The sequence below is a fragment of the Bombus huntii genome, chromosome 11, assembly GCF_024542735.1.
Source record: "Bombus huntii isolate Logan2020A chromosome 11, iyBomHunt1.1, whole genome shotgun sequence".
In the NCBI taxonomy this organism is placed as follows: domain Eukaryota; kingdom Metazoa; phylum Arthropoda; class Insecta; order Hymenoptera; family Apidae; genus Bombus; species Bombus huntii.
Window position 1 is genome coordinate 637,579 of NC_066248.1, and position 24,566 is coordinate 662,144.

The 24,566-nt window shown below is 53.2% G+C and overlaps 5 protein-coding genes across 11 annotated transcripts; 3 read left to right on the forward strand and 2 right to left on the reverse strand.

Annotated features, from left to right (window-relative positions):
• Positions 1 to 64: 64 nt before the first annotated feature.
• Positions 65 to 10,392, forward strand: LOC126871213 (scavenger receptor class B member 1). 4 transcript variants are annotated; one of them, XM_050629777.1, is made up of 7 exons: positions 65 to 1,065; positions 1,692 to 2,119; positions 5,971 to 6,308; positions 6,996 to 7,493; positions 7,595 to 7,793; positions 8,170 to 8,378; positions 8,865 to 10,392. In XM_050629777.1, the coding sequence occupies exons 2-7, from the start codon at positions 2,062 to 2,064 to the stop codon at positions 9,120 to 9,122; spliced, it is 1,560 nt and encodes a 519-aa protein (XP_050485734.1). In that variant the 5' UTR covers positions 65 to 1,065; positions 1,692 to 2,061; the 3' UTR covers positions 9,123 to 10,392. The 4 variants fall into 4 exon arrangements, with proteins under 4 accessions (XP_050485734.1, XP_050485735.1, XP_050485736.1 ...); XM_050629778.1 differs by lacking the exon at positions 65 to 1,065 and adding an exon at positions 1,072 to 1,220; XM_050629779.1 differs by lacking the exon at positions 65 to 1,065 and adding an exon at positions 1,072 to 1,146.
• Positions 10,314 to 13,709, reverse strand: LOC126871214 (scavenger receptor class B member 1-like). The gene is made up of 4 exons (XM_050629781.1): positions 12,097 to 13,709; positions 11,729 to 12,003; positions 11,325 to 11,577; positions 10,314 to 11,232 (listed from the first exon to the last, which is right to left on the reverse strand). The coding sequence occupies exons 1-4, from the start codon at positions 12,763 to 12,765 to the stop codon at positions 10,900 to 10,902; spliced, it is 1,530 nt and encodes a 509-aa protein (XP_050485738.1). The 5' UTR covers positions 12,766 to 13,709; the 3' UTR covers positions 10,314 to 10,899.
• Positions 13,710 to 14,782: 1,073 nt separating this feature from the next.
• LOC126871232 (CCR4-NOT transcription complex subunit 9) lies at positions 14,783 to 16,851 on the forward strand. Its single transcript, XM_050629827.1, has 3 exons — positions 14,783 to 15,521; positions 15,597 to 15,991; positions 16,059 to 16,851. Exons 1-3 carry the CDS (start codon positions 15,186 to 15,188, stop codon positions 16,258 to 16,260), a joined length of 933 nt encoding a protein of 310 aa, XP_050485784.1. The 5' UTR covers positions 14,783 to 15,185; the 3' UTR covers positions 16,261 to 16,851.
• Positions 16,841 to 20,179, reverse strand: LOC126871203 (sodium-coupled monocarboxylate transporter 1-like). Of its 2 annotated transcripts, none has more exons than XM_050629754.1 (13): positions 19,526 to 20,179; positions 19,296 to 19,455; positions 19,153 to 19,218; positions 18,914 to 19,033; positions 18,688 to 18,842; positions 18,477 to 18,617; positions 18,277 to 18,385; positions 18,097 to 18,206; positions 17,795 to 17,978; positions 17,619 to 17,705; positions 17,361 to 17,542; positions 17,076 to 17,274; positions 16,841 to 17,009 (listed from the first exon to the last, which is right to left on the reverse strand). In XM_050629754.1, the coding sequence occupies exons 1-13, from the start codon at positions 19,981 to 19,983 to the stop codon at positions 16,938 to 16,940; spliced, it is 2,043 nt and encodes a 680-aa protein (XP_050485711.1). In that variant the 5' UTR covers positions 19,984 to 20,179; the 3' UTR covers positions 16,841 to 16,937. The 2 variants fall into 2 exon arrangements, with proteins under 2 accessions (XP_050485711.1, XP_050485710.1); XM_050629753.1 differs by having other exon boundaries at positions 17,076 to 17,250; positions 19,526 to 20,094.
• Positions 20,180 to 20,204: 25 nt separating this feature from the next.
• LOC126871190 (metabotropic glutamate receptor 6-like) lies at positions 20,205 to 24,211 on the forward strand. Of its 3 annotated transcripts, XM_050629696.1 has the most exons (11): positions 20,205 to 20,658; positions 20,723 to 20,882; positions 20,943 to 21,079; positions 21,146 to 21,294; positions 21,385 to 21,581; positions 21,682 to 22,007; positions 22,101 to 22,326; positions 22,555 to 22,747; positions 22,778 to 23,167; positions 23,245 to 23,527; positions 23,593 to 24,211. In XM_050629696.1, exons 1-11 carry the CDS (start codon positions 20,437 to 20,439, stop codon positions 24,208 to 24,210), a joined length of 2,901 nt encoding a protein of 966 aa, XP_050485653.1. In that variant the 5' UTR covers positions 20,205 to 20,436; the 3' UTR covers position 24,211. The 3 variants fall into 3 exon arrangements, with proteins under 3 accessions (XP_050485653.1, XP_050485652.1, XP_050485654.1); XM_050629695.1 differs by having other exon boundaries at positions 20,943 to 21,294; XM_050629697.1 differs by having other exon boundaries at positions 20,943 to 21,294; positions 22,555 to 22,677; positions 22,844 to 23,167.
• The last annotated feature ends 355 nt before the right edge of the window (positions 24,212 to 24,566 follow it).

Sequence of the window (24,566 nt, forward strand, 5' to 3'; positions counted from 1 at the left end):
GAATTAGTTTCCAACCAAAGGGTCAAGGTGTTCGTTCTCCGTGATCCCGGCATGTATCGGACAGAGGCAGAACGTTCGTTACACAATTATTCGATGGCAATTATGTACTAGTTCGCACCAATGAACGTTCCGTTTCGTCTGTTCCCTTGCACGCGTCTTATTCATCCTTCCTCCCTATTGCCAGCTTGTAATCGCTTAGATTACAGAGCAAGATTTTACACGTTTTTTCCATTGAATTGTACGATCAAGTATATTAATTCCGCGAATTATCGTTTTTAGCGGTATCATTTTCGCATTAGAAGCGATTAATGCGTTCATGAACGTTTCCGCGATCTTTCCACTACATCCGTTTGTACGATTATTCTACTATGCTAAATGACGCGTATGTTTTGACGCGCGAGTCGATGCAAACACGACAACTTGATGGAAAAGTAAAAGACGTAGGCGACAAAAAGTCGGGGAAGAGCGAAGTAGAGAATGCAAATTGCAAGGAAACAAGGTGATCTAACAAGGAAAACACGGAAGATCGTAGAGAAGGGAAAGGGTCGATAGGGTCGAGTGGTCGGCATTGCGTATGATGGGGTGTGACGACGGTACGTCAAGGTAGATCCAGTAGATAGAGGTGGAAAAGTAAGTGGTATAGGTGGGTAGAGGAACAGCGGCGAAAAGTGAACTGGCAAAACGAGAGAGAAAATGGATGACACGATGTAGAACGTGAAAACGAGATGAGGCGAGACAAGAGTAGGAAGAGCGACGAACGAGAAGTAGAGGTATTAGCTGGTAAGAAAACGTAGGAGGAGCGAGGGAATGTAAGCATAATGTAAAAGTGGAAACAGCGGCAGAGAGAGAGAGAGAGAGAGAGAGAGAGAGAGAGGGAGGCGGGTAGGCAAAGGTGATGGCGGCAGCGCGACGCGAGGAAGAGTACAACGGAACGAAGAAACGAAGGAAAGAGCGGATGAATGGAGACGAAACGAAGAAGGAAGAGCGGAGAAGTGGAAAAGGAGTGGGGCAATGATAAATCGTTCACCTGAACCGCATGCTCGCCGTTCAGGATCCAGTGGAACGGTAAGAGAGTAGTAACGTTCTTTGGGTTGTCCGTCGAGCAGTGTATCGGCTGACCTCGCAGCGAACGTTTCGCCAAGCGACGTAACACAGATTTCCGCTCGATTTCCCTCGAGATCCTGCGTAGTTTTAGTTTCATTCGCGATCACCGCACGAGCGTAAGTCGGTCGCGATTAATTTGAAAGATCGAAGCTCAATCGTGCCCGCGTTCGGTCGTTTTGATTTCGAGCGCGCGCGCGCGCGCACGAACGCACGCACGCGCTCCCCCGCGTTCAACATACGTATATCAGGAGCGGATAAAAGCAGTTCCGTCGTGGTACAAAGAAGAAATCATCGTTGTTTTACCGTTGGTCGTGCGGTGATCCTGGGTATCGGTGTAAAAAGGCGGGTTAACTGGCTGATTAGAGAGAGAGAGAGAGAGAGAGAGAGAGAGGTGAATCGTAGTTTGGCCGCGTTATACCGCGTATTTGGCGTAGATCGTCTAACACCGTACAACGGAGCGGTATCGTTGGTTCGTTGGCGACGTGACGCACCGCCAGTGGCACACTTGTCGCTTGGAAAGGAGAATAGACTTTCTCCTTCTCGTCGTTCTTCGTACCACCGCCGCCTTTCCTCTCGTTCTTGTATAGGAAGCATCGCGGTCAAAGGCTTGGACGTCGACGACGACAACCGTAACCACAACGACGACGAAGACGAAGACGAAGACGAAGACGACAGCGGGAGCGACAGTGACGACGGCGAGGACGGGGGTGAGGACGAGTACGAGGAACGAAGCTAGAAAGGAAGATCCGAACGAGAAGGGAAAAACGAAGACGCGAAAAGAAACGCGGCGGCGCGTCTCATGAAGAAAAGAAGAGAACTTGTATTAAAAGCAAATAAAAAAGTCGTGCAGTGAGCGTTTGATCGTTAGAGAGACGGTAATCGAGGGATAGCACCGAGACGAAAGGAAAAAGGAAAGAAGAGATCGAGAGAGAAAGAGGGAACAATCGGTTGATCAAGATGAGAGTACATCGTGGGATTTGCGCGAAACTCCAAGGAGGATTCCTTAGGCGATGGTGTAAGTAATCGCGAGGATGTAACGTTTTAAAGCAGGCTAAAGTCGAAACTAGAGGAGAAACGATTTGTCCGTTTTACGATGTAGTCGGCTCGATCGCGCACCGTCGTTTCATAGGCCACGAGGGGCCAATGTTAACGAGACGGTTAAAGACGTTGTTACCGGCGCTACACAGGCATCGCGCTCGGTGCGTTTTTAATTCAATTTAGCGAACGTGTCATCTCGTACGCTTAGCTCGCGATGATTCACCGTGCGTTGCGCCGTATTCGTCGTGTCGTACCTCGAATCGGATCGGGTCGAGCTGGATCGGATCGGATCGGATCGGATCGAATCGGATCGTTTCAGGTTAGGATTTTCAACGAAATTTCGAAGGAAAATCGATCGCGACGATGAAAATCCGCCGGGCGTGAGCGCGAGTCGGAGTCTCGCTTACTTTCACTCGAAGACCGGGAGTTTCGAACGCGAATGCCGTGTGCAGCGGTTCACTCTCGTTCGGATACGTATTATGCATATCGACCGAGCGACGAACAGCTAGGATTTGTTAGAAAGAGATTGGAAGTTGGCGAGAATCGGCGTAAAATACGAGAAAAGTCGAGCGACGAAGAAGCAATTGATGCAAAGCCGCGTTTCCTCGCTCGGAGCTCGCGAGTATCGTTTTCGTATCGGAAAAGAAGCAATATCGAGGGAGTGGGGTTGGGGCGAATAAGTCGAGGGGAAGATGCAGAGGGAACTCGTTATGTTCGCGCGTACGATTCCGGGAACTCGTTTGGTTTGTCTCTGACGTCCATCGTCTAGTTATGCAATTTTCTGGTTCAATATCCATTTACCGTGCCTTCGACGGAATTCTCCGACGTCTCGGCGATCCGTCGACGACGACGGAAAACCGGCGCAAAGACGGAACGATAATTCAGGTTGAATCAGACCGATCGTAGTTGGTTTCGTCCGTGGAGCGTGAAACCTTCCGAGTAAGAGCAGGAAGCGTACGAGCTTATATAATCGCGAGTAATTGCCGGTTTGTACGCGTAGGTAGGTATATAGGTTCGGCATTTCAAAATCGAAGAGGGTTACGTGCGTTCCGAGGAGGATGATACTCGCACGATGCTCGACTCGATGTTGCGAGGTTTTTGCCGTAACAACCAGTTTGAGCGGTCTGTGAACAAATTCGCGATCACACGGCTGCGTCGTTTCCATAGCTTGTCACTGTCGAGCTTGTTTCGTTGATCTCCGACGGATCGATTTCCACGCGATGGAACGTAACGCGACACGATACCTTGATACTGGAACGAGCGAGAGAGAATCGAATGGTATGGAAAGGAATAGAACGGAATGCAACGAAGGCGAAGACAGAGGAAAGGGAGAATCGTGCGTTGCACGCGGTAGTTACGAGCTCTCTCTCTCTCTCTCTCTCTCTCGTTCCAAGTCGTACGTGTCGCGATTACACCGACTAGTCGATTGAGCGAACGCGTTACATTCCTTTCGAGTTAATATCGTCGACTCTGGCGGCAAGGGAGAGAGCGAGGAGTTGGACGCGAACGCGGTTAATCGATGTCGAATAACGCGGTTGGTCGTTGGTCGTTGGTCGTTGGTCGATGGTCGATGGTCGATGGTCGACGAGAATGGTTTGCTCGACGGGCGAGATCGTAAGGTCGCGAGAGACGATTGGAAAATTTGGAGGTCGCGACGTCGCGGTATTCCGTGTTAGCGATCGGTGGAAAGGAGAGCGGTGCAAGGATCGAGAAAAGAAGTTGCTCGTTGGGGACTGGTGGCGGCAACTTACTCGGTCCGTTTACTCGCGCCGAAGGTGAACCGCTCTCGCGGAACGCGACCTACGAAATTCCATTCTCGCCTCGATTTTGCCAGTTGCGTAAACGAACGGTCGAGCGTGCGCGTGCACCGTGGTGCACGCACACTCGTTGACCGGCGCTTCGCGTGATCGCGCTTTCACCTAGGTGCAATTTCTTTGGTGCTACGCGCAATTCGCGCGCAACCTCCACCTCCTCCGTCTCCCATGAAAGAGTAATCGAACACGAATAAAAGCGACACCGATGATCGTAACTCGTACGATTAGACTTGGCGCGATAGAATCGTGCGTCGTTTCGCGTTTCCAGGATCGCGAAACGGTACGGTTTTACGAGATTTTACCAGGCTTTACGAGGCTGTACGACGGGACGGGCAAACGTGGCTTTCTCTCTTTTGTAGTCCATTCGATCGGAACGTGATTTTTCCTCGTCGGTGGCGTCTGTCCGCTAGCGAATCGGTAGTTGCGCAAGAAGATTCGTGACGGGCGAACCTGGAACGCGAGCTCGTTTTTTCCGCCGACGCGGATGGTCCCGTCGATGTCATCGACGATATTCGTCAATTTGTCAATTTCGGCTGATCGGGCGGTTCCGCGTTACGTCGTACGATCGAGCTCGGCCACCGGGCAAACGACAAAACGCGACGCGTACGTGTACCACGAAGGCGATCGAACGTTGCACGCGCTTAGACGAACGGATGTTGGTGGCCGCGACCTTCGTCGCTGGGTCGCTACGAGCGACGTTTAACAGCGAGACGATGCGCGTCGCGTACGTATAAGCGAGCGATTCTGCTTCGGACCGATCTTACGGCCCTATCGATCTCGATCGTCGTTACGCGCGATCTCGACCTCGAGCTATCCTAGATAAAACCGGTGGCGATCGACGATCGTCCGTCACGATCGTAGCTGAATACGAAGGCCGAACATCGCAAGGTCGTCGATGTGGAAAACGCGCACGAGCCACGAGCGTTTGCCGTACGAGTACGGTGCAAAGTTGGTGGACGATTCGCTCCGACCTGCGAGCGCGCGTCGGCTTTTGAAATCGCAGGAGCTTCGCGTCGAAAAGTAGAACACGAGCGTAAGCAAAGCAAAGTTGTTGCGTCGAGCGTCGTAACGTGTCGCGGCGATCTTTCGAAAGTTCGATCGCGAGGTCACGATGTTACACGCGACGACTCCAAGGATTTTGTAAGGTCGGACGCGTGACGTCCGCGACTCGGTAAGCCGTGCCTCGCATGTCCGATGCGTGCTTCTTCTCGACAGTGCGTTTCTTTTCGTTCCGTTTCACGAGCCGGGCTCGCCGTTTCTTTGCTCGCAGACGGAACGCCGACGAATCGATCGAGTTCCGATCGGTCGGTGGAGTTGGTCGAGGTTAGCCACGCGATCTAAACTTTGCGCTCCGTATGGAAATTGAAAAAGTAGGACCGTTCGTTTCGAAGGTCACCGCTCGTACCACTTGTGTCTTTCGCGTTACGTGATTGGAAAATTAATCGACGCGACGTTGGCTCGGTGCGTTAACGCGCACCATCGACCGATCGATCGATCGGAACGTTACGCTATCGACTCGTTTCGTAATCGTTTCGAAAATCGTTTCGAGTTCTTGAACGAGACGAACGAACCCGACTAGTTTCAGCGCGATGAAAAATTTGCCGTGGAATCTACGGCGATACTCGTTTCTCCATTCCTGTTTAGATCCGTGCGAATAAATTATCGTCCGAATCGCGGAGATCGCGGAATGGCGAGCGGTAAGTTGGCGCGACATCGCGCCGCTGCAGGCGTCGGTATCGGTACCGTTGGCCTTTCGATTTTTCGTCGCAACTCCGATCGCGTATGATTTATGTCCTGAGAACGCGAACGCGAATACGGAAATTGGCCGAGAAACGGTAAAATAGCGGTGTAGCGAGATGGAAACGCGACGATTCCGACGAGAAGCGGGGCATAGTGGGAGGGGAAGGGGAGGCTGGGGACGACCGAGATTGCGAGGCGACGCGACCCGACCAACTTTCTTTCCTTTTCCTCGAGCATACGCAACGCGCGACTAACGCGTCTACTTTGATCGCAGGGGCAGCGGTGGCTGTCGGGGCATTGATGATCATCGTTGCCGCGATTTTGGCTGCGGTCTTTCCAAAATTGGTCGACGCTTTGCTGAACAGAGAGATCGCCCTTCGTGATGGTGGCCGCACGTTCAACTGGTGGAGGGAACCTCCGTTGTCACCTCGATTGAGCGTCTACATTTACAATGTGACGAACGCCGATGAATTTTTAAACGATGGCGAGAAACCAGCATTGGTGGAACTCGGGCCGTACGTGTACATGCAACACTGGGAAAAGGTCGACGTAAAATTCAACGATAACGATACGTTGTCGTACAAAATGAAGAAGGAGTTTGTTTTCGTACCGGTGAGCCTGCCGATCTTTGTCCATACCTAATCGCGTTCCTTCTCGCCACGATAAAAGTAAGAGAGAGTAAAGGTTTCGGTAGTCTGAGACTGAGAAGGGGAGAGAGAAAGAGAGAGAGCGATAAAAGATACATTAGGTTTGAATGGTGGCTGGGTTGTAAGGGGAGAGCAAAGCGGAGAGCGGGCAAGGTAGTTTCTCGTTTCGTAGGAGACTGCTACGGAGAGTAAGTTTGTTCGCGCGGTGTGACGTAACGCTCTATGTGTTGGTAACGATCAACGCGAGTTGAGTAAGATCGTAATAGCGGAGCAACGCGCTTCCGCGAATTAAAAGCAAAGGTGTACGGCAACGACGAGGTGCGTTCGGTCGACGTGGCACGATTCTCTCCGAGAGGTGTGCGTCGCACGCGTTACACCTTCTTTCCCAGGATTGTTACTTTTGCGGCCAACGATAACAATATGGGTCGCTAGCGAGTGCGAACGATCGAACGCAATACGTTTGTCGACGGCGTACACGCGGTAGCGTTCGCGTAGGAAAGGGGAATCGTAGCGCTACATCCCAGCAGGACCGCGAAAACGTGGTTTCGCCGTTCGTTTTCGATGGAAGAGAGAATTGCCGGTATTGGCGATCGACCACGTCGACGAATAACCACCGCGTGAAAAACGAATCTTATCGGAGGAATATTTGCAGGAACTGTCGGTCGGCTCGGAAGAGGATTTGGTCGTGGTGCCGAACATACCGATGCTTTCGGCCACCACCCAGTCCAAGAATGCGGCGCGTTTCTTGAGGCTGGCGATAGCCTCGATCATGGACATACTGAACATAAAGCCGTTCGTCGAGGTTTCGATCGGTCAACTACTCTGGGGCTACGAGGACCCGTTGCTCAAGTTGGCCAAGGACGTGGTTTCGAAGGATCAAAAGTTGCCGTACGATCAATTCGGTTTGTTGTACGGGAAAAACGGGACAACGCCCGACTGGTACACCATCTACACCGGCCAAGAGGACATCGGTAAATACGGAATTCTGGACAAGTGGAACGGAAAGGGCAACCTGGGCCACTGGACCACGGCGGAGTGCGACAGCGTCGCTGGTAGCGACGGAAGCATCTTTCCGCCGCGCATCACCAAGCAAACGGTGCTGAAAGTGTTCGACAAGGATCTTTGCAGGGCATTGCCCCTGGTGTTTAAGGTAACGCGTGGTCGCAGCAGTAAAAGTAGGGGGGGGGGGCGTCCCCTCTTCCAGCATCGAATCGCTCGTTCGCACGTGGTCGTTTGCCCGATTCGTTTCAGGAGGAGGTGACCACAGCTGGTGGAGTACCCGGGTATAGGTTCGTGCCCGCGAACGACGCGTTCGCTTCTCCGAACAGATTGGAAACACAGCGATGTTTCTGCCCAGCGGGTCCACCTTGCGCTCCCGAGGGAACCTTCAACGTCTCGCTCTGCCAGTACGATTCGCCGGTGTTGCTCAGTTTTCCGCATTTTTACCTTGGTAAGATGACCGATCTACGATACTCGCGTTAACATACGTATATCCGTGCTCGTTACGTCCGCATCCGTTATCTCGTTGTATCTACTGCCTCCACTCCGGCTCGTCGTAATCCTCTCGCTCTGGCAAACGGACGAATTCACAGACGAATTCGGTCGGCGCGGGGCCGGTGGAGCGCGCGTGAGAACTTTTCTCGCTCGGGGAAATCGTCGGCGGTACGTACGTTGAATACGGTTTTGAATGCGGTTGATGAAATCGGGCAGGTCTCGCGAGCCGCGGCCGAAGAACCGCGGCTGAGAACTCGCGGCCCGTGCACGATCGGCCTTTTTTTTCCCAAAACTAACTTTCACAAATGTCGTTCACGAACGACGATTTTCAGGGGAACCGTCGCTTCGAGAGTCGGTAAGCGGAATATCGCCGCCGGTCGAGGACAAGCATCAATTCTACATCGACGTTCAACCGATGATGGGCACATCGTTGAGAGCGAAAGCAAGAATTCAGATAAATCTGGCGGTGAAGCAAGTGCGGGACATTAAACACGTCGCCTCGTTCCCGGATATCGTTTTCCCGATCATGTGGTTCGAAGACGTGAGTATATCGATCGCATACCGCGTTCGATCGTTTCGTCGCGGCCACGATGATTCGAATCGTTGTTTCTATGGGTCGGGACGGATCGATCGCGTGAGAAGGAGCTGCGATGGGGGAGCGATTAGCCGCGACGACGGTGACGGTGACAATGGCTGCAGCGATGATGCCGATACTCGTTGCGCGGCTAAATATTCGTGACGGTAATATGGAAGGAGTACGCGCGGTCGCGTCGTTCGACGCCTCTACGCGTGATTCATTTCGATGGAATGACCGTTCGTGTCGATAATTCGGTATGTACGCACGGTTGCGGTTGTCGCCTCCCCCCCCATGCTCATCCTCGTCGCTTCGTCGCAGCTATAGCGTCCTTCTATCGACGGTTTATCGCCGCTACATTATCACGCTTTCGGTCGAATGACACGACGGCCACCCGGCCGGAATCGATCGCGCCGCGTTAACGATGTTATTCTGCATTCTTCCGTTGCGCAGGGCATCGACGAACTTCCGGCAGAGATGCGAAGCCTGATGAAGATGGCCGTGGACGTGCCACCGATAGCACGAGCAGCGGTATCCGGAGCTCTGGCAGCGATAGGAGCGATCGTTTTGATAGGAGCGCTCCTGTGTCTGGCGCGCGCCGCCAAACGACAAGAGAAGCTGCATCTTACCAATCCGTTGCCGTCGAACGCGACCGCCGGCAAAACCGGTCAGCTGAACCCGGCTTTCCAGAATTCATCGAGTTCCAAGTAGATCGTCCGGTTGCTCGGTCGGCCGTTTCTACGTCCTGCGATCTCGAGCGTGTACGCGTTATGTTTTCACCCTGGCAATTTTCCAAGGGATACAACGATCGAGAGAGCGAGAGACGTATAGAGAGAGATATATATAGCGAGAGAGAGAGAGAGAGAGAGAGAGAGAGAGAGAGAGAGAGAGAGAAACAATTAGGATCGCTGCGTAAGAATCGTTTCGATCTTGAATCGCTGTCGTTGTCGTCGTCGTTGCCGTTGACGTTGTCGTTGTCGTTGTCGTTGTCGTTATCGTTGTCGTTGTCCTTGTCGTCGTTCTTATTCCCTCTTAGAGAAAAGGGGAGAGGGCAATCACGTTGTTTCGCGTAACGATAACGTTTACCTTTTACGAGGACTTTCGCCGGGTAGTATAACGACGGCCGGCCGTTCCGCGCTTCGTTCGCGCGTATATTCCGCTCGTCGAGCGATACCTCGGTTTCCACCGAATCGTTCGCGTCTTTGTAGATTCGTGCGAATTCGAGCGAACGAGGTAGGAAAGCGAAGCGGAAGAGACGGAAGTACGCGTCGAAGTTTCAGCGTGTTGCGTGTCGCGTGCGTGTACGTGTGTGCGCGCATGCATACGCGCGTACAAGAAGAGAGGAGAACAATTACGAGAGCGTGCGAAGAGGAGAAGGGAATTAGGAATAGAGGTGGGGTGTAAAAGTAGTAGGAAGAAAGTACGGACGAATTTCTATCGTGGAACGAGCTCCATCGTCCGGACGAATCATCGTCATCGATAGCCGATTTATCGAAGACCGTGTGCGTCAGCGATCGATAAATATTCTCGTCTCTCGTTACCGTACAAGAGAAAATCCTTCCGTCCAACGTACACTCGATCGAGTGCGCGAGATCAGACGCGAGCCAAGTCGTCGTCCTCGGACTTTGACGCACCTGGTTGCCGTCGAGATCTAATTGTTATTCATTTACCTTCGTTTATTTGTATTTCGTTGTAAACACGTTACTCGAGATAGACTACGGTTAGATTTCTAGATGAATTTAGTTTTTTACGATACGGCAAAGGGGGGGTGGAGAGGAGGTGTGGGAGGAGGAGGTAGAGAAAGAGAGAGGGAAAGCAGAAGAAGGGGAAGAAATTGGAGGAGGAGGGGGAGGAGGAGGAGAAGGAGGAGGTGGAGGAAGACAGAAAAATAAAGTAGCCAAATAGTTTTGAAATCGGATCGATTGGAGACGATTTCGAACGACGTCGTGGAAATTTACAATAAAACCGCGTGCGACAAGTATTTGTTTATCGGTTGATTTCGCGGATAAAAGTCGGTCGATACTGTCGCGAAAGCTGCGGCAGATGTTGCGATAGATGGTCAAACGTTCGCACGAACGTTGGCGATCGAAGGAGGCGGGAAAGACGACGAAAACGTTTATCTGGTTTCTTCGAAGTTGTCGTTGGATGCGACCTAGGTTATCGGTGCGCCGAAACGCGGAGAGGCGACGAAGCGAAAGGCGCGTGGTACTCGCGGCTGCAACAGGCCTTTGTTTGTCTTTTCGAAGCGATTTTCCTTGGCTAATCGAATAACGCGCGAGGACAAACGCGTACAGTCGTTACGATACGATCGCGGGGAGAGTATGGGAGTAGACCGAGGATAACGATTGGATTGTAGCGACGATCGCGCGATCGCGCGATCGATCTTTATTTGAACTGACGCGAATTAGTCGGGGCCGAAGGTTGGCGCCAAGACAAGGGATCGGTGGTATGTATCAGCCGAACGCGGACAAGGTAGGTAGCCAAATCGTCAAAGCCGATCGAGTTCGGTTCGATCGACGACCGGTTTCGCGCCGTTCGATTCGTCCTCTCTCTTCAAAGCGGCGAGAAAAGCACCGAACGAGATGACGACACCGACCAGGCTGCACCACTGAAGTCCGGCCTCGATGGCGTTCACCAGGTAGTGACTGCGATAAAAGATCTGGCGAATCGATTCCGGCAGATCGTCCATTCTGGTGTCGATCCAGATCAAGGGCAGGATCGAGCCGTCTTCGAGATTTCCCGAGAACGGCATGCCAACCGCTTTTCGTACTTCCAGATTCAGCTGAAATCTCATTCTGGTAGCCACTGTAACGCCCAAACGCTGAAACGAATACGGTCGCGTGAGCCGGAAAACGAGTTTCCACGTAGACGTTCGGTAAGGACGCGCGTGGCGTCGCAGATCGAAATACCTACCGAATGCAGATCCACGTAGCTACCGTGATGTTCCTCTCGTGGCGTCAGTCCTTCGATCTTCTGGAACAAGGACTCGTCGCCCGAGTAGAAATGGGGAAAGGAGACGATCAACGGTGATCCGGAGTTGCAAGCGGAAACGTTCAACGTTCCAGCCGGTGGGCATATTCTGGTGATCGAATCGTACGATTCCTTCGGGCAAAAGCACGAGTCTTTGCTGCGGCTCGACGTAAAAACGTTGCTCGGTAATTTGTACCTATGATGATTATTCGACCGATGAAGCGTTTAGAGCGACGACACCTCTGCTTTCGGATCGGTGGTAAGCGAGGGTTTTTCGTTCGACCAGGAAGCAAGCTGATGGAACAGCGGGCCGCGTGCAAACGCGGATACGAGGGATAAGAACTCACCTTAAAGTGGGAATACCGTTGGAGAAGCTGCGACGCTCGTAACGAAACGGCAATTGCCTGCAAAACTCTTTCGCGTAGACGTAAAGCGTGGCGTTCGGCTGCTCGATCCAGTCCGGTGGAAACATGCTGCCGTCGGTACCGTAGATTCGGTCGCATTTCTCGTCTTCCCACACTCGACGACTTTCGCGTCCGTTGATTCGCTGGATCAGCCCGAGATTCCGAAGATCGTCGATTCCCGTGTGCATCGTGATGCGATCCGCGTTCAAGCCGTTTCTCTGCAACACGCCGCGGATACATCACGCATAGACGACAAACAGCAGCGTATCGAACAGCGGCTGTGCCGCGTAAACGCAAATATATATACGTACGAACGCCAGGATTCCAAATTTATCGTGGGGTAGGAACTTTCGCGACGGTAGAAACCGTTTGCCCATTTCGAACAGTTCGTCCTCGTAGCCCCAAAAGAATTCGCCGACCGGCAATTCGAGAAACGGTTTGGCGCGTAGCTTCAAGCCAGCCAGAAGCATCGTGAAGCCGATTTGCAGCAGGTAGTTGAGATCTCGGGAATACGCGAGCGTCGACATGAGCAACACGTTCGGTACGATCACCTTCTGACTTTCCGATTTCCCGGCGATCCATTGGAAGCTCCTCTCCTCCTGATACGTGACCGTTCGATTCTCGTCGAGGCGGACGTTCGCTCGGCTGAATTTCTCTCGATAGACGAACGGGCCAACCTCTTGCACCTTCAGCTTGCTCGCGTTTCCGCTCTCGAACTCGTGCACGTTCGTATAATTGAAAACGTAAACGTTGACCCGAAGGCCGACCGGCGGCCGTTGCCACATCAGAAACGTCGGCGTACCGTTCCGTAGCTCGAGATTCGAGAGAATCGCGTCGCGAAACACGCTCGTGCACCAAACCAGAACGAACGTCGCGAGGCTGATCAACGCGGCGAATCCGTATACCAATCTAGCTCGCCGTCTTCGCGATCCTCCGTTCAAGCTTCTTCGAATCGCCCACGCTATACTCTTCTCACCCATGGTGCCAACTTCGTCGCGTTCTTTCGATCGTTTCTCCTCGATTCGAAGTTGGCGCGCTCGCGCTTTCAAGCCAAGCCAGCGTCCCGCTCTCGATTCCGTCTAGCCTTTTCTACCGCGTCCAATTTCAAAGTCGCGCAGCACCCTTTCCCTCGTTGAACGACGAACCCCAACAACCAGAGCAACCAGCACCACCGACCTTTCTTTCCGACGCGAGACGCTGCGTTCCGTTGATTTTCGACGCGTTTTCCACGCTTTACTGAGCTTTACTTCCACGTTTCCGCGGAACGATCACGACGACGTACAAAAATCTCCCCACCTTTCTTCGATTCATCGATAACCTCCTCGTAGCGGCGATGACCCTCGTTCGCCGCCAAACTTGGGATATTCTTTGAATCCGTGCACAGACCATCGAAAAACATCCACTGTCTTGCCCCGCGTTTTACATACCCGAACCTATCGCGCCTATCGCGCGTTTCCTTCTTTCCCTCCTTTCTCTTCTTTCTCTTCTTTCCCTTCTTTCCCTTCTTTCCCTTCTTTCCCTTCTTTTCCTTCTTTCGTTTCGACTATTTTCTTTCTTTTATCTCTCCCTCCCACCGAACGCGACAGCGTTCGCATGTTCGCGCGCGCCTATTTTTCTCCATCCCGTTTCCCCAACCCTGCGCGCTCCGTAACAGCGGTGGCTGTGCTGAATTAGGGCCAGATCGCCGCGTGCTTCGTCCGCCAAATCCACTCGCATCCACTCTGCTACCGTTTTATCGCTCGTAGACGAAAAAAGGCTCGGATGACGATCGACGATAACACCCAACTACCGTGGCGAGTCGCGACGCGACCCGTCGGCCCACGTTTCTCGTTCGACACGCCGCCCGTAGCGTGACCGCAGCCGTTACAACAGCAACTGCACGAATCTAAAAATTCGTTCAAGGGAACGAGATACGAGGCTGTCGGGTCGCGTTCCATCCGATCGATCGAAACACGCCGCCAAGTCACTCCGCTTCCACGCAAATCGATTTCAAATACGTCAATACGTAGAAGCGATGCGACGCAAACGATTCGAATTTATCGCCAGTGTTTGGCATGTTGTGACTGGCAGATGCCCTTTTCACCCTGGCTTCTGCCGCGATGTCTCGTGCAATATTGTCTTTGCTATTCGCCTTTTAAGCGCGGACGTAACGATGCTCGCGCGTACGGTAGCTACGACCCGCGTTCCAAACCACGATTTTTATCCTTCGCGCGAACACGATTACGTAAGAGAAACTGGTGTACGCGTTACTCGAGTCGGTAAAACGACGACGAGTTTACCGAAACGGCGATCGTCTTACAAACGTCTGCGACTTGTCGCGTTTCGATTTCACAGTTGCAACAAAGTATCGGTCGACCGCAATCGCGTTATACCATCCCTTACCACGCGTTCCTCTCTATCTATGCTCGTACGACACGCTATTCGCGAAATCGTTTATCGTTCCTCTTCCTTCCTGCGATACGTTCGAACGATAGGAAACACGCGCCGAGTCACGTACCGATACCAACGTACGTATTCGTTACGAACGTACGCGACAAATATGGATCGAAAGTTTGCGCGATCCCGAATATCGAAAGAGAGCGGAGAATACAAGATCGCTTGGAATTAGAGAAACGGGCGTGGAAAAAGAGAAAACGCTCGATAATCGGACTGGAATCGTCGTGGTGCGGATTTCCGCGCGACCACGATGCTCGGAATGGACGAAGCGAGCGCGCTTTCGTCTTCGTTTATTGTCCGTGTTCGGCTGTTGGAATTTTTCTGGTTGTTGCGATCTTTCGCCGAGTACGTGATCGTCGTACGTTGTCGTCGCGCGAACAAATCGTCTCTCTGCCATCGGTTTGCGCGCCATCTGATCGACGGGCTGCCCTATGCGAACGCGTATGTAGCATGCAAGCGCGGTGTACTTGCTCGCATTAACCGTCGATACGCGCGTATACGGATAGGTGGAGCAAAAGCTTTCTCCGGTTCTCGATAGATGGCGATAAAAACGTACGTCGTTAACTCGGAGTAGCTGCAAGCGGTAGGAAGGTGTATCGTTTTTCGGTGTCAAAGAAGACGAATGTCTCGAGAAGAAAATATTTGCTCGTTTTCTGGAAGACGAACGTGTTTGCCGTCCGTGTGTCGCGCGATCGATTCGAGAAAGAGCGGACGCGTGGCGCGATAAATTTCGCTGCTCGGTAATTTCTGGTCGATCGCATCGTGCGAGTTTGTCTCGCCTAACCTCAAAGTTTGCTTCGAATTGGCGACGAAACCGGTCGATCGACGGCACATCGTGCGTGTTTCGTTAGGATCGCGACGATACGTTCGTAGCCGGACGAGGAAGGCGTAAATAAGGGAAGGAAGGAATCGATCGATCGCAGCGATAACGGTCGCGCCGTGAAAGCTTTGCCCCGAAAGTCCGATGACGAAAATGGGTTCGCAGCAAAGTCCAGCCGCGATGCAGTCGACGGTGGATCGCGAGAAGGTTTACGCCTGGATAATCGAATTGTCGAATTCGGAGACGAGGGAGAACGCGTTGCTGGAACTTAGCAAGAAACGGGAGGTCGTGCCCGATTTGGCTCCGATGCTTTGGCATTCGTTCGGAACGATCGCGTCGCTGCTTCAAGAGATAATAAACATATATCCGGCTATCAATCCGGCCACTCTAACCGCGTATCAGAGCAATCGAGTGTGCAACGCGTTGGCTCTGTTGCAGTGCGTTGCCAGTCACCCGGAAACCAGATCCTCGTTTCTGCAGGTGAGTTCACGCGCGTACTAACGCTTAAGACATACACGCGCACTCTTCGTTCCTCGACGGAATTTCCTTTTGCAGGCTCACGTGCCGCTGTTCTTATATCCGTTTCTACACACGGTCAGCAAGACCCGTCCGTTCGAGTATCTTCGATTGACCAGCTTGGGAGTGATAGGAGCTTTGGTAAAGACCGACGAGCAAGAGGTGATTACGTTCTTGCTCACTACGGAGATCATCCCGCTTTGCTTACGCATCATGGAAAGCGGCTCCGAATTAAGCAAGACGGTGGCTACGTTCATCCTGCAGAAGATTTTGCTCGACGACAGCGGTCTTTCCTACATCTGCCAAACGTACGATCGATTCAGTCACGTTGCCATGATTTTAGGAAAGATGGTGTTATCCTTGGCCAAAGATCCTTCCGCCAGGCTGTTGAAGCACGTGGTCAGATGTTATCTCAGACTGTCGGACAATCCAAGGTAAGGAGGCGAACGTAATCAACGAACCAACGAAACGAAAACTAACTATCTCGTTGTCGTTCGATAGGGCATTGCTGGCGCTCAGACAGTGTTTGCCCGACCAGCTGAGGGACAACACGTTCGCCACTTGCCTGCAAGAGGACGCGTCCACGAAACACTGGTTGAATCAGCTTTTGAAGAATTTAGAGACCGGCCCTCAACCCGTGCCACCGGCGCAACCGGGTCAACAGGATCCTAGAACCATCGGCTTGTCGCCACTTGCTTCTTAAACCGTGATCGCCTTCCAGAGTCGAGGCGAAACACGGAAACGCGATCGTCGGTTACGACACCGCAGTCTGTCGGATGGCAGAGTGTCGGGCGAGCGATAGATCCGGATACGAAATGGATCGTCGTCCCGTGTTGCCCCGTGGGACACGATGCGGAATTACCACCGCGACGAGCGGTAGGAAACTCGATGCGACGGTGAAATCTAAAAAGCAGACGGAGAAACGACGAAGCGTTGCCATTGGTGAAAGAAGAGGGATCGTGGCGTTCACGGACACGGAATCCGTAGTCTCCGATCGAAATGGTAGGAGAAACCGTGGCCGTGTTCTTCTTCCGCATATTTTTTTCCTTCTCTACTTTCCCCTTTCGCTTCCTCCTTGCGTACCTTTTACCCCAATCTCGACGAACGCCCTCTACGCTTGTAATTATTCTTTGTACAAAGGTTGTAAATGGAAAATACAAAAAAATATACGTGTGTACGTATGCTCGCGCTTGTGTGCCTATATGTGCATATACGTATATATCTGTCTCTACCTTATACAATATATATGCATACATATATACACACGCGTCTGTACATCTCTATTTTGCGTTTATTTTGTCTGTTTTTTAATCGCGAAAATCGTAGCGCCTGCTGCACGACGACGACGACGACGACGACGACGACGACGACCATAACCATTTAAATCCTGCTCGAAGCTGTGGTCGCGCGACAGCTTCCGTCCATTTTCTCGAGTTCCGTGACGACGCCCTCCTGAAAATACGGAGAAAACGGAGAAAACGAGGTGTATCGGGTACGAGAAACGCGACCAGGTCGTACCTGTTGCCGTTTGGCGGCGATCGCGACCGAATCGCGCAACAGACCGTGAATAACGGGCGTGTAGAGCTTCTCATCGCCCGGCGTGCGTTTGTTTGGCCCCGTGATCCACGAGACGAGCAGTCCGACGAGTATCGCTGTTAGACAGCCGAGCCACGTGTACCAAAGATACGACATTCTGTAGAGGAAGAAGGGCGGTTCCCTGGAAATAGGTAGAACGCGAGAGTCTCGATGGTGGGAAGCGGCTGGCTGTTAGCCGGCCGACCGAGGAATCCACTATTTTCTCACTTGATCGCGGTTTCGACGACCAGCGTAAAATTCGTAGCCTGACTCTTGAGCGATTCCGAACATCCGTCGATGGATACTGGCTTGGTCGGGAAACGAATCTTTCCACTGGAGATGGCCGCCTGAGTGCCGAACGAGATCCAAGCGACCAAGTTCAAACTAACGAACCCGCCGACCAACGCTCCCTGCGACGTCATCGATTCGGGTAAAGACGGGAATGTCGCGCAAACGTTCGAGGAAACGTTTCGAGGTTTATCTTACCGCGGAATTTGCGAGCGGGAAAAACATGCCCAGCGTAAAGACTCCGAGCAACGGTCCCGCCGTGATCCCCGACAAGCTCTTGGCAGCCTGACAACGAAACGAGAACGCGATAGAGCCACGTGTACTCGCGACGAATAGAAAGCGCGGCACGGGTCGATCGTGCGCGCCGTTCCTACCTGAATCAGTCCGCTGAGTTTCTCGACGAGGTAAACGAGCGTCACGCAAACGGTCCCCATCAACAGCACCGTCAGCTTCATCACTCGACTGGCCGCTACTTCCGATAGAGATATTCGCAGCCACGGTTTTATCATGTCCTCGTAGATGACGCCAGACATGGAGTTCAATCCGGTCGACATGGTGCTAAAAGTAAACAGAGACGACGATCTCGCGCTTCTCTTCCTCTTCCCTTTCTCTCTTTTCTTTTCTTTTCTTTTCTCTCGCTTTCTCAACACGTTCAAACGTATATGTGCGAATATACCTGAGAGCCGCGCTAAACACTCCCGCGACGAATAGTCCAGGCAGTCCTGGAATCGACTCGGTCATCTCCATCACGAAAAACGGTAGCAGTTGGTCCGATTTTTTAATTCGCTGTAACGCGTGAATTCGTTTCGCTGTATTTGGTAGAAGAAGCAAGAAGGGGCAGAGTTGGATCCTGTACCTTGGTCTGGATAGGGTCGCAATCGTAGAACGCCGCAAAGATGACGATGCCGGTGTAGCAGCTCAGCGAAACGATGCTAATTATACCGATCGCCATGATCGCGATCGTTCTAAAGAAGGGAAGATTACGGATCTCAGCGAACACGAGATAGGAATATATCGGGTGGTCGGGGGGGGAGAAAAAGGATAGAGACGACTCACGCGTTGGCCCTCTTCAAGTTGGACATGGCCAAGCATCGTTGCACCATCGATTGATTCACGGAACAGCTGGCCAACCAGTTGAAGTAGTTACCGACGACCACGGTCCAGAAGGTGTGTCTCGTTGTTGGATCCAAGTTCATACTGTCGATCGGACGATAGGAAGAGCAAAAGGAAGGAGCAGTCGTACGATAGAGACAAGTGAATTGCTTACTCGAAAAATTCGATTCGGTCGGTGTCGCGATTTCTCCTCCAAACTTGTTCGAATCCGCCTACTTGATTCGTGCCGATTATCGCAATGGCTATCACTCCGCCAAACATGACGATCGTCTGAATCGCGTCGGTCCAAACAACCGCTTTCAAGCCACCCTGAAAAACACACGTTTCTCTCTCGAGTCGGTTCGTCGTTGGCGATTAAATGGCACGATCCTCGTCCTTACCAAAGTGGTATAAAATATGCAAACAACGCAGACTAGCACCGCGATCGCGTGCAGGTTTATTCCAGTGACTTGATTGAACGCCACCGCGGGAACGTATATCACGAGGGGGATATACAGCAACTGCAACGAAACGCCAAACGTTTCGCTTTAATTCGTCCTTCCTTTCTCACGCGCGTATGCACGCACGCACGCACGCACACACACACACACACACACACACAGCTCTTGCTCCATCTTACCATTTTTATGAGAAACATGACGGAACCCATGAGTCGAACGGCGCCGTTGAACCTCAGGTTGAGATACTGCGAATCGGCGAAATTAAAAGAAAAGGATCAGCGAACGACGTTGCGTAGAGGACGAGCAATGGTATCCGCGTTACCTCGTAAGACGAAGTGATTCCGAGACCGTAAAACACCGGTAGATAGACCATGGTCATCGTCAACGAGACGAACAAATCGGCGATTATCACGCACCAGTACTGCGTTCCGTAGACGTACATCTCGGCTGGTAGACCGAGGATCGTTATTCCCGATACGTAGCTGAAAAGACGGAAGAAAATTGATCGGAAGAAACGAAGAGGATCGATGGTGGATCGTTTCTTCCTATTACCTGGCTATCAGCGACATCGTTATAGGGAAGATGGACATATTTTGCCCGCCCACCAGGTACTCGCGAACCGCGTCCTCGTTCTTTCGCGACTTATACGCCTGATATACGCCGATGACAACCGAGATCGCCAACATTCCGGCAAACACCACACAATCGATCGTATCGAACGACCTCCGCGTCGAACCGCCGCTACCGTCCATGGCTGCCGGCTCTTTCCTTTCCTCTCCTTTCCTCTCCTTTCCTCTTCTTTCGCGTGGATCTCGGCGTTTCCGCGGCGATTTCACCGCGACTTCACAGCGACTTGCGAAGCGAAGAAGAGAACGGAACGAAGAATCGAGCGAGAAGCACGTGGCTGAAGAGAACGGTCGCTGCTTCGCTTCTAAGTCGGGAAACGGACGAGGAGCGCGTCGCTTAAACGGACCAACTCGGAGACACGATTGAATAATTGGAGATTCCATCGTTATCGTTCCCACTCCGCTTCCTCCGTTACCTATGCTAACTTCCTCTTCTCTCCCTCTTCCTCGTGCTCGTGCTCGTGCTCGTGCTCGTGTGCCGCCGAGTACGCGGCCCAGCCACGACGAGACGGCAACGCATTTAACGAAATTGCTGTCCGCCCGCTGTTCTTCTCTGTTTACCCGCCCGATTCCGTTTACCTTCTCTCGCGTGTCGTTGTTTTCCCGCCTGCGACCCGCGATCGATTTCCGTTTTTCCGCAACGACCTCGCGTTCTCGCCGCGATCGGCCACTCCCTACATCCACCGGCGTACATCCTGCCGGTCAGATGCTTTCGTTCGTCGGATCGCGTTCGTCGCACGCAGGCTGCTCGCTCGCCTCGCTGGCTGATTCTCCGACGGCCGACGGTGACAGCGAAAACACGGTGATAAGACGCGCGATAACGAGACGACGGTGACGATGGCGATGGCGATGGCGATGGCGATGGCGGTGACGATTCGCGTGCTATGCACGACCAGTCTGTTCGCCGTCGTTCTGTCCAATTCCGTCGAACGTTCTCCGCGCCCGACTATCGGCAACGGTCGGACGCGGTACGCGAACGTGACGGGCGAGCTGCTGCTGGGAGGCCTGTTTCCCGTGCATCGTAAAGGGAACAACGGCAAGAGTTGCGGCGAGATACAGGTGAGATACGAGGGCGAGAATCGCGGACCGCCTGGTGTCACCCGGTTCGAACGTTTGTTCGCAGGGGGAAGACGGCGTTCAACCGTTGGAAGCGATGCTGTACACGATCGAACGTATCAACGAGAATCCGCGGATACTTCCGGGCGTGCGACTCGGCGCGTTGGCGTTCGACACCTGCGATCACCCGATCTACGCTCTGGAGCAAGCGTTCTACTTCGTGAAGGGTAAGGGTAAGCGAGCGCGCGATCTCGCGGCCGATCACTCGACAGCGTCGATGTTCGTAGGTTTCATGGCGCGCGAGAACCGGTCCGTCGAGGAGGGATACCGATGCGCGGATCGCAGCGTGGCAAAGTTCTTGAACGGGGAGTTGGAACGCGTGGTCGCGGTGCTCGGCGCTCAATCGAGCTCCGTCACCATCCAGGTTGGTAGCATCGGCCGTCGACGAGAACGCGCGCGTTCCAGCCACTCGAGATCCGACGGTTCGCAGGTAGCGTCGGTGCTGGCTCTGTTCCCGGTGCCGCAGATCTCGTACATGGCCACGTCGCCGTTTCTCAGCAGCAAGGAGAGATTTCCACGGTTTTTCCGCACGGTTCCGAGCGACGTGAACCAGGCGCGAGCGATGCTGGAAGTTCTTCGGTGAGTCCGGCATCCACGCACCTCCTCCTCCTCCGTTCGACTTACCTCGATTCGTCCGATTAATCCGTTCGACGACGTTTCCGACGCAAGCCGGTTCGAATGGTCGTACGTGTCGGTCGTTTACACGGACTCGGAGTACGGAGACCACGGATACGAGACGCTGGCTTCCTTCGCCTCGGAGTACTCCATATGCTTCAGCGCGCCGCATCGGATCAGCGAAGATCGTTTCACCGACGACGATTACGACAACGTGGTGCGCACGATCGCCGAGAAGACGGACGTGCGAGGTACGTATCTCGTAAGTCGAGTCGAGACGAGAGCGATGTAGCGAGGCGGAGATCGAAAGACCGTCCGAGTACGACGTACACATACGACGGAATCTCGCAGTGGTGGTGTTGTTCGCGGAAAAGTCGACCACTCTGCGGGTGCTGGAGGCGGCGAGACGCGTCGGCGTCGGCTCGCGATTCGTTTGGCTGGGCAGCGACTCGTGGCCGGATAATCGCGACGTGGAGACACGAGAAACCGCGGTGTTGGAGGGTGCTCTCGCGGTTCAACCGCTGTACGCGCCGCTCTCCGGCTTCGACGATTACTTTACGGGGTTGACGCTCGACCACGAGCGCAGCAATCCTTGGTTCCGAGAGTTTTGGCGAACCTATCACAACTGCACCGACGACGAGTTAGAGGCAACGACGATCGCTGCCACTTCCGGCGGGGTAAGTCTTTGTATCGACCGGTTAAACGAGACGGAGGTAAACTAGACAGAGAGAGACAGAGAGACGGAGAGGTGCCGTTCGAACGTTTTCTAGCGGCACGTCGACTGCCAAGATCCGAGATTAAGGATCGAGCGAAGCACCGGCTACAAGCAGCGCAGATTTCTGCATTTCGTTCGAGACGCTGTGTACGCGGTGGCTCACGCTCTTCACAACATGCGAACGGAGGTTTGCGGCCAAGGTTCGATCGGACTTTGCGACGAGATGCGTCCACCCAACATGGACGCGTTCTTCGAATACCTAACCAACGTGTCTTTCAAAGGTAAGATTATCGTTCTTCTTCTTTTTCTTCTTCTTTTTATTATTATTATTATTATTATTATTATTATTATCATCGTTATAATTATAATTATTATATGGTATTCGCGGGCTGTACGCCCTACAGTATACACATCGTTTATTACAATATGAAAAGTAGTTCTATCTTCGGAGATGGGAGGGCGAGCCGTACACGGCTAAACGTAAAGTTCCGTACGAGCTAAAATTTCAGACGAAGCTGGCAACGCATTCGAATTCGTGGATGCGGTCGACGGACCTCCGAGATACTCCATCCTGAATTATCAGCGCAAGGCAAACGGTTTCTATCACTGGGCGGTCATCGGCAACTACACGCGTAAGACTATCTACTATCTGTCTCTCTTCCTCTCTCTCTCTCTCTCTCTCTCTTTCTCTCTCTTTTCTTCGTGAAACCACGAGTAGAATCAGAGGGAGAGAGAGAGAGAGAGAGAGAGGATGAAAGAGACGAATAAACGGAAAGACGCGTACGGGATTGCACGCAGTGAACGAAAACGGGCAAGCGGTGTTGCGGCTGGATCGGGACAAGTTGTGGTTTCGAGACGAACGGCCCGGCGATTTTCCGACGTCGTCGTGTTCCCGGCCGTGCGGCTCGAATCGAATCATGGTGAGAAGCAAAGAGGACCCGTGCTGCTGGAGGTGTCAAAGCTGCGGTTTCTATCGATACAAGGTGGACGAGCTGAGATGCGAAGAGTGCGAGCCGGGAACGATTCCGACGAGGAACGGGTCTGGCTGCGAACCTATCCCCGAACAGTTCGTCGACTATTCGAATCCGTGGGCGATCGTCGCGATGACGGTAGCCGTTTCCGGTAATCTCCGTCGGTCCCCGGCCTATCGCCGACGATCGAAGAACGAACACGTTGACGGGATCGCGTTCCGTTCGCAGGTATGGCACTGACCGCGTTCGTCTGCTCGGTGTTTTGGATCTATCGGCATACACCGATGATCAAAGCGTCCGGTCGAGAGCTGTCGTTTCTGTTGCTGGTCGGCGCGTTCGGCTGCTTCTCGATGACGTTCGCCGTGGTGTCCAAGCCCAGCGTGGAAAGTTGCGCCGTGGTGCGATTCGGCATCGGATTCTGCTACACCGTCTGCTACGCCGCGCTCTCCACCAAGATCAATCGAATTCACAGGATATTCAACGATCCCGGTCGCAGTCCCCGCAAACGACGGTAAATTTCGATGGTAACGCGCGACCATAACCGGTTGGTAACGCGAATTCCACGCGTGTCCACAGGTTCACCAGCCCGAGATCTCAGCTGACGATCGCGTCGATTCTCGTTCTGGTGGAGATCGCGTTCGACGTCGGCTGGCTGCTCAAGGAACCACCGGCGATCCAGCGCTCGTATCCCAGCAGGGACGCGAACGTAAGAGTGTGTCGGGGCTCCGAAGACGGCTCCTACGTGATCGGTTTGATCTACCCGTTCCTGTTGACCGTCGCGTCCACGTTCTACGCGATCAAGACGAGAAAGTGCCCGGAGGGATTCAACGAGACCCGACGCATCGCGTTCGCCAATTACGCGACGATCGTGCTGTGGCTGGCGTTCGTGCCCCTCTACTTGGCCTCCACGAGCAACGTCGTCAGGGTAATCACTCTGGCGTTGTCGCTGTCGCTGAACGGACTGGTCCAGCTGCTCTGCCTGTTTCTCCCGAAGGTCTACGTGGTGCTGATCAAACCGGAGAAGAACACGAGAGAGCTGGTGATGGCCAGGCACTCGTCTCACCCGACGACGCCCGGTACGCCGATCACGCCGGAGCTCGTGTCCGCCTCGCCGTCGTTCGTCGGCGATCGATCGAAACCGGTCGTCGGCGACTCTCTCCGGTTCGAGCAAATTTCCGCCTAACGCGCCGCTAGATCTTTCCAGTCGCCAACCTCGTTCCAACATACACGATGATTTCTACATCGACGCAAGAACGTTGCGTTCTTTTCTTTTCTTTTCTAACCTGACCCCTTCCTATTCCCATCTCCGGTCCGATATCCTGCCCGTGCGGAAACGCACAGGGACGAAAGGAACGCGCAAAACGGGAACGTCGTGCGTTATTGAATTTATTGCTTACTTCGACGCAAACTACCGGGTCGATAAAACGAAAAACGTCTTAAAACTACGAATACTTGCGAACGAGCGACAGACTGTTCCTTCTCGTTCCTCGTGTTACTTATGTTCGCGCGGCTCGAGCAACCGCGACGTTTCGTTCGCTGGAAGACATCGG